Source organism: Lithobates pipiens, unplaced genomic scaffold, assembly GCF_037356315.1.
Source record: "Lithobates pipiens isolate NorthernLeopardFrog02 unplaced genomic scaffold, aLitPip1_a1.2 Scaffold_8, whole genome shotgun sequence".
Taxonomy (NCBI): domain Eukaryota; kingdom Metazoa; phylum Chordata; class Amphibia; order Anura; family Ranidae; genus Lithobates; species Lithobates pipiens.
In genome coordinates this window covers 249,440,255-249,454,171 of record NW_027507903.1, presented here as the reverse complement: position 1 = coordinate 249,454,171, position 13,917 = coordinate 249,440,255, and the positions used below count along the sequence as shown (strand labels likewise).

The window sequence follows — 13,917 nt, the reverse complement described above, 5'->3', positions numbered from 1 at the left end:
TGGCCCAGCGTGGCTGCAGGAATTCCTTTGCTTCATTCTGATATCTGGAATGCATTACAGATCTGCTTAGCCACTTTCATTGTTTCTAATGCTGGAAAAGGTCTGTGATATATCAGGAAATAGTCTTTTTTGTGAGAAAAAACGTTGTGTGTGCATGAAAGATTTAACTCTAATGGTGCAGGAGTGGAACAGTCTGTACACACTGGCCGGTTTGATTAAAAACAAAAAAAAAGAATCTACTGCCATCTAGTGGAAAGCTGCTTTGAAACAAGTATAAAAGGACACTTGTGCAGAACGATCATTGTTATATATAAGTTTGGATTCAAGTTAGTGCCCCAAAATTGTAAAGCTATCTTAACTGAAAATGACATGTACATATTGCTTATTGTTTTGCTTAAGGTAGAACATGACAAGCAAGAGCAATGTCACCCAACCTCTTTTGCACAAGAGGATTTTCTTATTTTCGTAATCCTAGTTAATAATCCTTTCCATCATGTATTGAAGTTGTAAGTGAATTCAGGATGGAAGCACTTGGTGTATGCCTTCCAACCTTTCAAGCCCATTCCCACAAAGCCTGTGTAAGTTTCAGCATTCTCAGAAAGTCCAAACTTACACAGAACTTTAGGGGTACACTGGAACCAGATCACTGCAGTGGAGGAAAGTACTGAAAGTAATTGAATGCTGCATACTCTGCCAGCTGTAACTCAGATATGTCACTTTACACAGGTAAAGGCTCACCTTAAAGCGGTTGTATACCCCAAATTTATTTTATTTGTTTATACAACTGCAAGGCAAAAGGCATAATTAGCTAGTATGCACCACATACTAGTTCATTATGAAATACTTACCTTAGAACGAGGAGTCGTTATCTCCCCTGGTCCACGCCAAGGGAGCTGACATGTTGCCTCGGCGTGTCTTCCGGGTATTACGGCTCCAGCGCTGTGAGTGGCTGGAGCCACGATGTCATTCCTGCACATGCACACGGGAGACTTCTTTCCGGAAAAGTCCGGAGTCTGCTGGGCTTTCAGCCCATAATCCCCTGTGTGCTTGTGCCGCTGAAGTCAGCGGTTCATTACAAGGGGAATATCTCCTAAATTGTACAGGTTTAGGAGATATTTTTACCTACAGGTAAGCCTTATTATAGGCTTACCTGTAGGTAAAAATTTACATTTTGACTATACAACCGCTTTAAAGTGGTATTAAAGGTTCGGCTTTTTAAAAACAAAAAAAAGCGTGTAGCGCCAAGAGCAAATGAACAGCGATGAGATGAGAATACTGTGTTATAAATGGACAGCACATTGAAATAAAGTCCAAAAAAGTGTTAAAGTGAAAAAAATGCTAAAGGGAAATATATATATGTATAAGTCCAATCTTGTGGATGGAAATCAACAATAGAAAAACAATGTAGTGAAAAATATAGATTTAAATGCACAGTCCCATGATAGATCAGCAATATAAACGTATTTTTTGGAAATTATTTCATTATGCTGACCATTTATAACACAGTATTCTTATCTCATCGCTGTTCGTTTACTATTGGCCCCACATACTTTTTCTTAGGATTATTTCTAAGTTTGGTATATTACTTATCTGTGTCAGCTGCCACCCCACCACAGCTTCTTTATGTCATACTTACCTGCTCTGTGCAGAGCAGCCCGGATCTTCCTCTTCTTGTGTCCCTTGCTGGAGCTCCTGGCTCCTCCCCCGTGACCAGTGTCCCCAATAGCAAGACACTTGCTATGGGGGCACTGGCGCATGCTCGCTTCCAAGCCCTGCTCTATGCATCCATTAGACACATACAGCTGTTGCTCGGCCCGGCTCCCCGCACTCACCTCATTGGCTCACTGGCTGTGATTGACAGCAGTGGGAGCCAATGGATGCATTCTCAGCCAATGAGGAGAAGGAGTGGGACAGCCAAGGCCCTTGTGCACACTGCTGAATCAAGAGGGGGCTCAGGTGAGTGTTAGGGGAGCTGTCAGGGCAAAACATTCAGCCTTCACAACCATTTTAAAGCTGTATTCCAGGAAACTTAAAAATGATCCCTTACAGTGGGGTTGCACCCACACTGCGAGGGCTGATTGCTTGTTTGTAGGGGACATAGAAAAGAAGATCTACATAGTCACCCCTCCACTCTGCTAGACCAGTCCTCGCAGCATCTTCTCCCTCATGCCCCTGACATCAAGACTGTAGCAGGGGCCATAGCCCTCAGCTAGACGTGATACTGCCGAATGACAGTCCACTGCTGGGGCATGGAGGATTTGGATCAAGTTAAAGTGCAAAAACTCTCCCCTTGACTAAACATGATGCAGCTAACCCTTGCAGTAAGACCCCTTTCACATTGTGCCGCCCATAGCGTTGGCGGTAAAACGTTGCTATTTTTAGACTTGCGGTGCATTTCGGCCGCTAGCAGGGTTCTTTTAACTCCCCCCTAGTGGTCGAGAAAGGGTTAAAACCGCCTGCAATAGCGGCGTTTTGCCAGTGGTAATTGATTTCAATGGGGAGAACCGGTGGAGGAGCGGTAAACACACCGCTCCTTCATCGCTCCAAAGAAGCTGCTGACAGGACTTTTCCTGATGTCCTGTCAGCGCACTGCTCCGGTGTGAAAGCCCTCAGGCTTTCACACTGGAGACAATGGATCAGCTGTTTGAGGGCGGATTGCAGGCACTATTTTTAACGCTATAGCGCCTGCAAAATGCTCTCAGTGTGAAAGGGGTCTTCAGGTGCAGCCCCCCTGCAAGGGATCATTTTTAAATTTCCCAGAACTGGGCTTTCAACTGAGAAGAAGCAGATAAAACTAATTTATATAACTTTAAAAAAATATTGAACCATGTACTGTTTTCATGGAGAATACTATGTAAAGTCTGCATCTCAGTCAGTCAGACACACACAAAACATAAAATCAGGTTGGAAGCCAATAAAACAGAGGTATGTTTTTGGATTGTGGAAGGCAATCCACACAAACATTGGACATACAGATAGTGTCTGTGATATTAAAGGGTTTGTAAAGGTTTGTTTTTTATTTTCTAAATAGGTTCCTTTAAGCTAGTGCATTGTTGGTTCACTTACCTTTTCATTCGATTTCCCTTCTAAATGTTTTTTTTTTATTTGTTTTCTTTGTCTGAATTTCTCACTTCCTGTTCCTCCTCAGTAAGCTGTTCTGGCTGACTAAACACCGCTCGGATGATGGTGTGAAGTTTATTGAGGAGAAACAGGAAGTGAGAAATTCAGAAAAAAAAAAACAATTAGAAGGGAAATCGAAGGAAAAGGTAAGTGAACCAACAATGCACTAGCTTAAAGGAACCTATTTAGAAAATAAAAAACAAAGCTTTACAACCCCTTTAAGTAAAACAGGGGCTGTAAGGCAAGGCTAACCAATAATGTGCTCACATGGTTTTTGCTTTTGACCATCCAAGTCAGTCATACTGTGGCCAGGAGAAGCTTTGGCAGAGGAGAGAGCGACTTTCTCAGATAAAGTTTTACAACACCTGGAACAGTGAAAATAATGGTAGAGATAAAATCTGAACCACCATTTTGCTCTTTTTTTTCCTAAAAGCTGAAGTTTAGTCATTTTTTTGGGGCAAGGGGAATAGAACATTAAATATATTAGTTATGTTTATTGGTGTGTATCCCATTACCTGTGGGTTTCTGCTTCTTAGAAATATCTTCATAGCCGACAGATATTGCCCCGAGTGGCAATCTTCTGGTGCTGTATGGGTTAACAGCAGCCGCTACAAGTGTTAAGAGTTGCACTGCTTGCCTGCTCCTTTCGGCCCTCTCTGCCACTCAGAGATCTTCTACTAGTCTCCCACAATGCATCGCTTTCTGTGACTGGAGGAGGAACAGATGACTGACAGGATCTCTCAGAACACGATGCATTGTGGGAGAAGATTAATACAAGCTGAAAGGCAGAGAGGGCTGAAGGGGCTGGGCAAGTGATGCAACTTTTTACGCAAGCAGCGGCTGCTTTTAACACGGCACTGAAAGTTAGCTGCTCAAGGCAATATACATGAAGGTGACATGAAGGAAGGATATTTACAAGGAGCAGCAGCCTGCAGAAGATAGTATACACACAATGACCCTCCTTTTATATTGTAAAGCGCTGCGTAAATTGTTGGCGCTATATAAATCCTGAATAATAATAATTACACAAAACAAATGTATTTGCTGCTGTATGACAAAACTTCATCAGTAAGTTGAATGGCTCACTCAGTAGAAATACCTTCCTTTCCCATACAGCAGCTCAGATCTTGTCATGAATGTATGTGGCTCAAGCAAATCAATCTCCCTTGGATTTCTCTGCAAGCCTTACGTCCTAAAACCTAGTGAAGAGATATCAGCTGACGAGACTGGGCAAATTAAATTGGGATGTTTGGGTGCATTTAAAAGCCGAAGGCTGGTTTAAGCTACACTCACTTCTCTCTACTTCAACAATTTTCACTCACAGGAACAACTCTTTACGACAGCAAAACACTCCATATATTGATCAATATAATTATGTGGACTCTCTGGATAGTTTTCAGAAAAAGTGCTTACTACAAAAGGGTAATGTGTAGTCATTCTTATACATGTGTGTGCTCAATAAACATGGATTTGTCATGACTTCCTGCTCTCTAGCTCCCTTGTCACCTCCTCCCATGCTCGCTTCCAGGATTTCTCCAGAGCTTCTCCCATCCTTTGGAACTCCAATCTGTCCGACTGTCCTCTAATCTATCCATCTTTAGGCGATCCCTGAAAACCCTTCTCTTCAAAGAAGCCTATCCTGCTTCTAAGTAACACTGTTTTACCTCCTCCATCAGCTCATGGGGGGCACAGCTATTACCTTTTGTATCAATTGACCCTTATTTTTTAGATTGTAAGCTCTAATGAGCAGGGCCCTCTGATTTCTCTTGTACCAAATTGTAATGTAAATGTAATGTCTGCCCTCATGTTGTAAAGCGTTGCGCAAACTGTTGGCGCTATATAAAACCTATATAATAATAACAATAATAATTTGAACTAATAAAATAAATCACTTTAAATGATTTCAGTTCAATAGTGGATAGGAACAATTGGTGGTTTCCTGCAGCAGATACACCAGAAGTTAAGGACTCTCTGTATGCATGATACAACAAGCAGCACCCAGTCAACCTGAGGGAAGCCCACAGGCCCGCAGGGCCACTGGCTGGCTCTTTGTCATCAAATGGAGGAGGTTGAATGCAGACATCACTGTGATATCCTCACCAACAATACGAAAGGACAGGGGAAAAAGCTGAATGGGGAGAAAAAGAAAGATTAACATAAGCATGGTAAATGAAACACACATTAGATCAGACATGATGGTCATGGTATATTTTACAGCAGTGGTGGCAATAGACATCATCTCAGTTGGCCTTTCTGTAGACCTCTGCCTTGTAAACTTCTTGCATCTTTCCCCTTGGTCATATGTAACATCATGTTTGGCTTATCATGTCTACTTATCTGCTGTCCTGAATGGCTAGCCAATAACAAGGACTGATTTGCATCACTGGAGCCTGTGGGCACACAAGCTTTGGGTGCCAAAGCAACAACCCTCTGGTCACCTCTGATACACAAACCATTTTCCTATGTTATCCAGCCTCAGGTGGTTTCAAATAATATGACATCATGCAGTAATAATAATAGTATTAACCCTTTCATGACTAGGCCTATTTCTGACATTTGGTGTTTTTACAAGTTAAAATCCCTATTTTTTGCTAGAAAATTACTTAGAACCCCCAAACATTATATCTTTTATATATATATATATATATATATATATATATATATATATATATATATATATATATATTTTAGCAGAGAATCTAGAGAATAAAATGGATTGTTGCAATATTTTATATCATGTGGTATTTGTGCAGCGGTGCTTTAAACTCAATTTTTTGGACACTTTTTATGAATGTAAAAAAAAAAAAAAAAAAAAAACAGTATAGTTATCCCAATTTTTTTGTATAATGTAAAAGATGATGTTGTACCAAGTAAATAGATACCAAACATGTCACGCTTTATAATTGCACGCACTCGTGGAATGGCGACAAACTTTGGTACCTAAAAATATCCATAGGTGACGCTTTACATTTTTTTTTTACAGTTACCAGGTTAGAGTTACAGAGGAGGTCTAGTACTAGAATTATTGCTCTCGCTCTGACGATGGCGGTGATACCTCACATGTGTGATTTGAACACCGTTTACATATGCAGGTGTGACTTCCATATGTGTTTCCTTTGCTGTGCGAGCTCACGGTGATGGGGGGCAGTTTACAAATTTTTTTCTTATTTATTTATTTTATTTTTTTTATATTATTCAATGGTGTTTTTTTTTTTATCACTTTTATTGCGGTCACAAGGAATGTAAACATCCCTTGTGACAGTAATAGGCAATGACAGGTACACTTTATGGAGGGATCGGGGGTCTAAAAGACCCCAAATCCCTCCTTTGCACTTCAAAGTATTCAAATCACTGAATACTGTATATTTTTTTTAAATCCAGTGCCATTGGCAGCTGAGTAAACAGGAAGTGACGTTGTGACCTCGCTTTCGTGTTTACATCAAGGAGACTGGAACAAAGCCGTCACTAGCAGCCGGAAGAGCCGGATCGTTGATCGTCTCTCCCGTGCCACCGTGAGGCCCGGGAAGAGCGTTGGGAGGCGGTGGGAGGGGAGGACTTCCACTCCCGCTCCTCCGAGATAACAACCGAGCGGTTTTAACCCACTTTGGTTGTTATCCTCAGAAAGCTGATCGCCCGCATTAAACGATGGTACCGGGATAATGCCTGCAGCTGCGGGCATCATCCCGGTATAACCCCCGAAAGCCGAGTACGCACATCTGCGTATGCTCGGCGGGACTGGGTTAAACCTTATTTTATGTAGCACCTTTAAAAGGTAGCTTCAAGTTCTTTGCAAAGAAAATTCAAGAAATCATGTAAACAACCTTTAATGAGATTACTTCTACTGATCATAACAAAAAATGTATAGTCAATGTCTATGCAGGAAAAAAGTTGCCACTTAGTTGTAGTGCCTAAGGAACATACAATCCTGTCAATAACACTTATTAATGCTGTGCTGCCAATATGTCCACAATGGTGACTGGATGCAACAGCCACAAAGATAAATGACTGATTTTAAGCCTCAGTTCACACTATAAACCTTATGTGAAGCGCTCAGGAATTGCACCATATTCCTGTGCAATTCACATGCCATTCAGTGCAGTGTGATTTGAGCCCTTTTTTAAAAAAATTCCAATCGCACTGCATTGCACCAAAGACATGCATGCACCTTTTTTAGAGCCTCACTGCAACCAGATCACATGGTCGTCTTGTACCAAGCAATCCGGTGCATGCAAACAAATTGTGTTTGCGACCTGCATTTGGGGTGTCATTAACTTTGTATTGCATCTCACGTAAAACTCCTAGGTAACTGACGGTGTAGTAAAATTGTGCTAATAGTGAGAGGGGTTTAAAACGTACCCTGTATACAAAGTACAGAGGTATGTAACATGCATAGTGTCCGGGGTGGGTAACGTACAGCACCTTAAAAAGTATTCACACCCCTTGAAATTTTCCACATTTTCTCATGTTACAACCAAAAGCGTAAATGTATTTTATTGGGATTTTATGTAATAGACCAACACAAATTGGCACATAATTGTGAAGTGGAAGGAAAATTCTAAATGTTTTTACTTTTTTTTTTTTACAAATAAATATATGAAAAGTGTGGTGTGTATTCATATTCAGCCCCCCCTTAGTCAATTCTTTGTAGAACCACCTTTCACTGCAATTACAGCTGCAAGTCTTTTTGGATATGTCTCTACCAGCTTTGCACATCTAGAGAGAAATGTTTGCCCATTCTTCTTTGCAAAATAGTTCAAACTCTGTCAGATTGGATGAAGAGCGTCTGTGAACAGCAATTTTCAAGTCTTGCCACAGATTCTCAATTGAATTTAGGTCTGGACTTTGACTGGTCCATTCTAACACATGAATATGCTTTGCTCTAAATCATTCCATTGTAGCTCTGGCTGTATGTTAGGTTCATAGTCCTGCTGGAAGGTGAACCTCCATTCGGTCTCGTCTTTTTCAGACTTTAACATCTTTTCTTCTAAGATTGCCCTGTGTTTGACTCCATCTATCTTCCCACTGTCATGTATTTGCAGTAATGTTTCATCCCCTGTCTGTCTGCTTACCTCTGGTCTATGTATCAGCTTAGGGATTGTACTCTCACACCTGCATGTTTAACCACTTTCAGACCGGACCATTTTGCTGGCTTAAGGCCAGACCACTTTTTGCGATTCGGCACTGCGTCGCTTTAACTGACAATTGCGCGGTCGGCTCCCAAACAAAATTGACGTCCTTTTTTTCCCACAAATAGAGCTTTCTTTTGGTGGTCTTTGATCACCCCTGCGGTTTTTATTTTTTGCGCTATAAACAAAAATAGAGTGACAATTTTGAAAAAAATGCATCATTTTTTACTTTTTGTTATAATAAATATTCCACAAAAATATATTAAAAAAAAGTTTTTTCCCTCAGTTTAGGCCGATACGTATTCTACATATTTTTGGTAAAAAAAAATAAAAAAAAATCGCAATATGCGAATATTGATTGGTTTGCACAAAAGTTATAGTGTTTACAAAATAGGGGATAGTTTTATGGCATTTTTATTAATAATTTTTTTTATTAGTAATAGCGGTGATCAACGATTTTTAATGTGACTGCGACATTGTGGCGGACACATTGGACATTTTTGACACATTTTTGGGACCATTGTCATTTATACAGCAATCAATGCTATACATATGCATTGATTCCGGTGTATATGACACTGGCAGTGAAGGGGTTGACCAGGGGGTGGCAGTGTAGGGGTTAAGTGTTCCTAGGGGCGTGTTACTAACTGTGAGGGGCTGGGCTTTGTGTTAGTGAACACTGATCTCTGCTCCAATCACATGGAGCAGAGATCAGCGTTGCTAGGCAGAACGGGGAGATGCTGTTTACAACGTCATCTCCCCATTCAGCCACCCCGTGAGACGATCGCGGGTATCCCAGCGGCAATCGAGTCCACGGGACCCGCCACCAGATGCGATGGCAGGGCGGTATTTAAAAATGGACATACCTGTACGCCAATATGCCTGCCCCATGCCATTCTGCCGACGTACATCGGCGTGTGCCAGTAGAAAACTGGTTAAGTAATCTTCTCTCAGCAGGGCTCCACCCAATCCTCTAACAGAAAACACTATTTAACACTGTGCACTGCAAGCCAGCCGTGCCCGGGCAATAGTGTGTTTAGGCTCCCCTGTGTGGTTCTTGCTGTGTGCTCTATGTTTGATTCTATGTACCGACCTTGGCTTGTTCTCCTGACTATCCCTGTCTGCTTGTTACCCTGACCTTTGGCGTGTTCTCTTAACCATCCCTGTCTGCTTGTTACCCCGACCCTTGGCTTGGCCTTCTGACTATTCCTTGTTGCCCTGCACAGCTGTTTCCTCTCCATCCACCAGAGCCTGCTATGAGCGTGAGCTGAGAGACACTGTGGGCTGCGACCTGGAGTCAGCTGCAGTGAAGTCCTCCATCCTTACCATCAGAGGCTCTGGTGAAAACCTGCTGGCTCTTAGACTCCACTCCCTGGGGAATCTATGTTATAGCTCCCTGTTTGATCTGTGTTGGTGTTCAGGTGGAGCTGCTTTCCTGAACCACCCAAAGCTCCATCCGCAGCACTCAGCCGAAGGGTCCACAAGCTTAGCAGTGCGCTCCTGACCCCAGCGGTGTGCATCTGTCACCTGGCCTCAGGTGATCTAACACCAATCAACTCTGACCAGCTTCCCTGTTCCTGCTGAAGAAAAGTATCTCCATAACATGATGCTGTCAGCACCATGTTTCATGGTGGGGATGGTGTGTTCAGAGTGATGTGCAGTGTTAATTTTCCGCCACACACAGCGTTTTGCTTTTAGGCAGAAAAGTACATTTTTGGTCTCATCTGATCAGAACACCTTCTTCCACATGTTCACTGTGTCCCCCACATGGCTTCTCGCAAACTGCAAAAGGGACTTCTTATGGCTTTATTTCAACAATGGCTTTCTTCTTGCCACTCTTCCATAAAAGCCAAATTTGTGGAGTGCACGACTAATAGTTGTCCTGTGGACAGATTCTCCCACCTGAGCTGTGGATCTCTGCAGCTCCTCCAGAGTTACCATGGGCCTCTTGTCTGCTTTTCTGATTAATGTTCTCCTTGCCTGGTCTGTCAATTTAGGTGGACAACTATGTCTTGGTAGGTTTGCAGTTGTGCCATACTATTTTAAACTTTTCCACAACTTTAACTCTAACCTGTCTGGCGTGTTCCCTGACCTTCATGATGCTGATTGTTCACTAAGGTTCTCTAACAAACCTCTGAGGGTTTCATAGAACAGCTGTATTTATAATGAGATTAAATTACACACAGGTGGACTCTATTTACTAATTAGGTGACTTTTAAAGGCAATTGGTCCCACTAGATTTTAGTTAGGGGTATCACAGTAAAGGGGGCTGAATACAAATGCACACAACACTTTTCAGATATTTGTAAAAAATTTTGAAAACCATTTATCATTTTCCTTCCAACAAAAAAAACGACAATTTTGAAAAAAAAAAAAAAATCAATCACACATCCAATAAAAAGAAAAATTTAAAAAAATCGAATTTCTTCAAAAATTTTGGCCAATATGTATTCTGCTACATATTTTTGGTAAAAATTGGTTTGTGCAAAAGTTATAGCATCTTTAAACTGTGGGATATTTTTATGGAATGTTTATAATCTAGTAATGGCAGTGATCAACAACTTATAGCGGAACTGCGACACTGCAGTGAACAAATCAGACACATAAAAAATATGCATTATCACTGTAGTAACAACACTGGCAAGGAAAGGGTTAACATCGGGGGCAAACAAAGGGCAAAATGTGTTTCTACAAAGTGCTTGCTGTGTGGGAGGTGTTTTGATTGTGGGAAGACAGAGATCTGTGTTCCTGCATAGCAGAACACAGGATCTCTGTCTTCCTTACTAACAGATCAGCGATCTGCCTTATTTACATAGGCAGACCGCTTTTCTGCCTCTGTCATCGGCGGAAGACCCGGAAGTAAAGTAAATGTAGAAGTAAGTAAATGCACATATACACTTGCTAGGGCAATAATACTCCAGATAATATACCGATTTTTACCTGGTAAAGGTATACGAATAAGGTAAAGGTAGGTGTCCAATAACGTTATGGATTCAATATCTTGAGCCTATAAGGGTATACTGTTACTAATGAGGATGGATAATTGCAGGTAAAAATCTGTATATTATCTGGAGTATTATTGCCCTAGCAAGTGTATATGTGCATTTACTTACTTCTACATGCATATATGCCCCCATTGTGTATAATGTCTCTCAAACCAATTATTTTTTTTTCTTCTCTCCAGTACCATACGCACCTTATCCCCCATGTCCGCCGGTTGGGGGAACATAGAAGGGACCCATTTCTCCACATTTTGTTTTTACCTCCCCCCCTTTTTTCCTTGAATTTCTGGGTGAGTGAAATTCCCCTATATCCCCCTTATTTCAATTGTCATCCTTACTGACTTTATAATACTTTATCTGTATAATTAATATTAATTGTTAATTGTTATGAATTCTTTTTTTATTTATTTACTATATAGACCTCCTCCTGAAGAAGCGGACAATCCGCGAAACTAGTAGAGGAATTTTTCCTCTACGCCACCAGAATTGAACTCTATTATGAGTAATTGTACACGTGAATCTGGGGTGTATTAACATTTTAAGCGTCATATTTTGTATTCTGTTATTTTTGTTACTCATTAAACTTGTATTAAATTTTATTTCTAATTTCTTTGTTATCTTTATATATAAAGTACCGGTATAGTCCAACACCAACTTTTTGGTTCTGGTTTGGTATGAAAGGCTAGCATGTACAGCTATCCCATTATCCCCATAACCCAAAAAAAAAACATTCTTGAATTAATCTATGGATGATTGTACATTCTTCTAATCTTACCTATCTGAGGCTACACTCTCAAAGCTTCTGAATCCTTTTTACTTACCTCACCCCTCGAAAAATCCCGTGCTCCCCCCCCCGTCCTTCTTCACCACTCAGGCTGGCCACTGATTGGCTGGTGTGGATGGATGGAAAGCAGCGCAGCCATTGGCTCACGCTGCTGTCAATCACATCCACTGACATGGAGTGCCGGGGGGCGGGGCCGTGTGATACAGCGAGCGGCTATAGCTGCCGGCTGTATCACGGGAGCGCGCCCGCAGATGCTTCTCACCATGCGAGGGAGCTCGCATGAACGTGAGAAGTACCTGCGGGAGGAAGCAGAGACAGCCGCGAGGGACCCCAGAAGAGCAGGTTCGTATGGGGCAGGCACAGTCATTCGCTGACAGGCGGGGAGGGGGGAGAGGAGGACAGAGGAGAGACAGTGGATGACGGAGGCACATATACTTACCACGGTGTCAGGGCTCAGCAGCCATGATAAACCGTGGTCAGTTTACAGGGGAGGGCAGAACAGGCAGGATCAACAGGTACTTCAGGGGATAGAGAGAGCCAAATTACACAGCACAAGCACTCTGCTGTATAACATGCTATAAAGGAACAGGATCCATTTTTTTTAGGGTAACAAATGCTGTAAAACTTGCTATAATATAGGAAACATTAACATTTTATTATACCCAAGTGTTAATGAATAATGCACTTTTTATGCTCTTTCACACTTGCAGTGCCCGCTTTAAGGGCATCTGACAGGCGGTGAGGAGGTGTTATATCGCCTGAATAACCCTCTAATACTGTACTAGAACTCAATGGGTGAATTTGACAGATGATGCAATGATTGTATTGTTAGAATTTGAGTGGGTGACTAGGTGGTGCTAAAACTGCGGCTCTGCTGCTTGTTTTTACTGTCTCCCAGTCCACTGGTGTGAAAGAGTCCTGTGACTTGGTTTTCTGACAAAAACTGGAAAAAAAAAAACAGTTCACTTTTTGGTATGTGAGTGTGCCTAGGCAATCCTGTGCCAACAACTTCATAGCTCTGTATTCACAGTGTGAAGATCTAAAGCACTGCTGCCCTTGACTACTAGTTTCATGAGATTTGGAGTGAGAATTGCCGATGTCATTACTGTGCTGTTCACTGTTCTACTTGCTGGAGGCTCTGACATGACAAAGCTCTTTTACAATAATGGCCACCTCTAGACAGAAACACAGTTCAGAACAAGGCATGGCAAGTTAGTATAAATGGAAAGGTCAGCTGCAGGACTAGTCCAGTCCTTTGCTCTGCCTGCCTTTTTGGCACAGCTTCCAGAGTTCCGTTCCTATTAAAGAACGAAATGTACTCTGGACACACCATAGGAAGTTAGTATTGAAGGAATCAATTTTCTTGGCTCTTGGAGGCTGCACAGCTAACAATAAAATTGTTTGATTCTCTGTTGTTTTTTTTGTTTTTTTCAGTCAAACCACATATAATTACTGAGGTTTTGGAAGTCCTAAATAATTATTTTACTAAATCAGGGCTCGACAAACCCCAGATGCCAGGTTGCCATGGTGCTGCCCAAATGCACCCCACACCCCGCTAGGTAGAGGGGAGAGCAGGGCTGTCTTAATGAGTGGGGGCCCTTGCACTTTCCCCAAAGCAGCTGGTCCTTGAGCCCACGCTGTCCCGAAATTGGGGGCCCCAAGATGGCACTGAGAGTGACGGATACACAGGGGAGGCAGGCTGGCAGCGGTGCGCTGTGCAGAACGATACCTATTTCACAGCCAGCAGGGAGGAGCAGGGCCGGAGAGCCAGTTATGCTCTGCCCCCACCCCATGCAGCCTGAATGCTCGAAACTCAAAGGCTGCGGGGTAGGAGCTGGAGTGGGAGCTGTTGAATCGGTCAGAGTGCTGTGGGAATATCTGGGGT

The 13,917-nt window shown here is 42.2% G+C and overlaps 1 protein-coding gene across 3 annotated transcripts in view; it reads right to left on the bottom strand.

Annotated features, from left to right (window-relative positions):
* MSRB3 (methionine sulfoxide reductase B3) overlaps positions 1-13,917 on the bottom strand; it is a 291,298-nt gene that overhangs the window by 231,041 nt on the left and 46,340 nt on the right. For 2 of the 3 annotated variants that reach the window (XM_077469957.1, XM_077469955.1), the window contains exon 2: positions 5,128-5,248. The exons of the other annotated variant lie outside the window; for it this stretch is intronic. In XM_077469957.1, coding sequence (XP_077326083.1) covers positions 5,128-5,203 — 76 coding nt within the window. In that variant the 5' untranslated portion in view covers positions 5,204-5,248. The remainder of the gene's footprint in view (positions 1-5,127; positions 5,249-13,917) is intronic. 3 annotated transcript variants of the gene reach the window in all.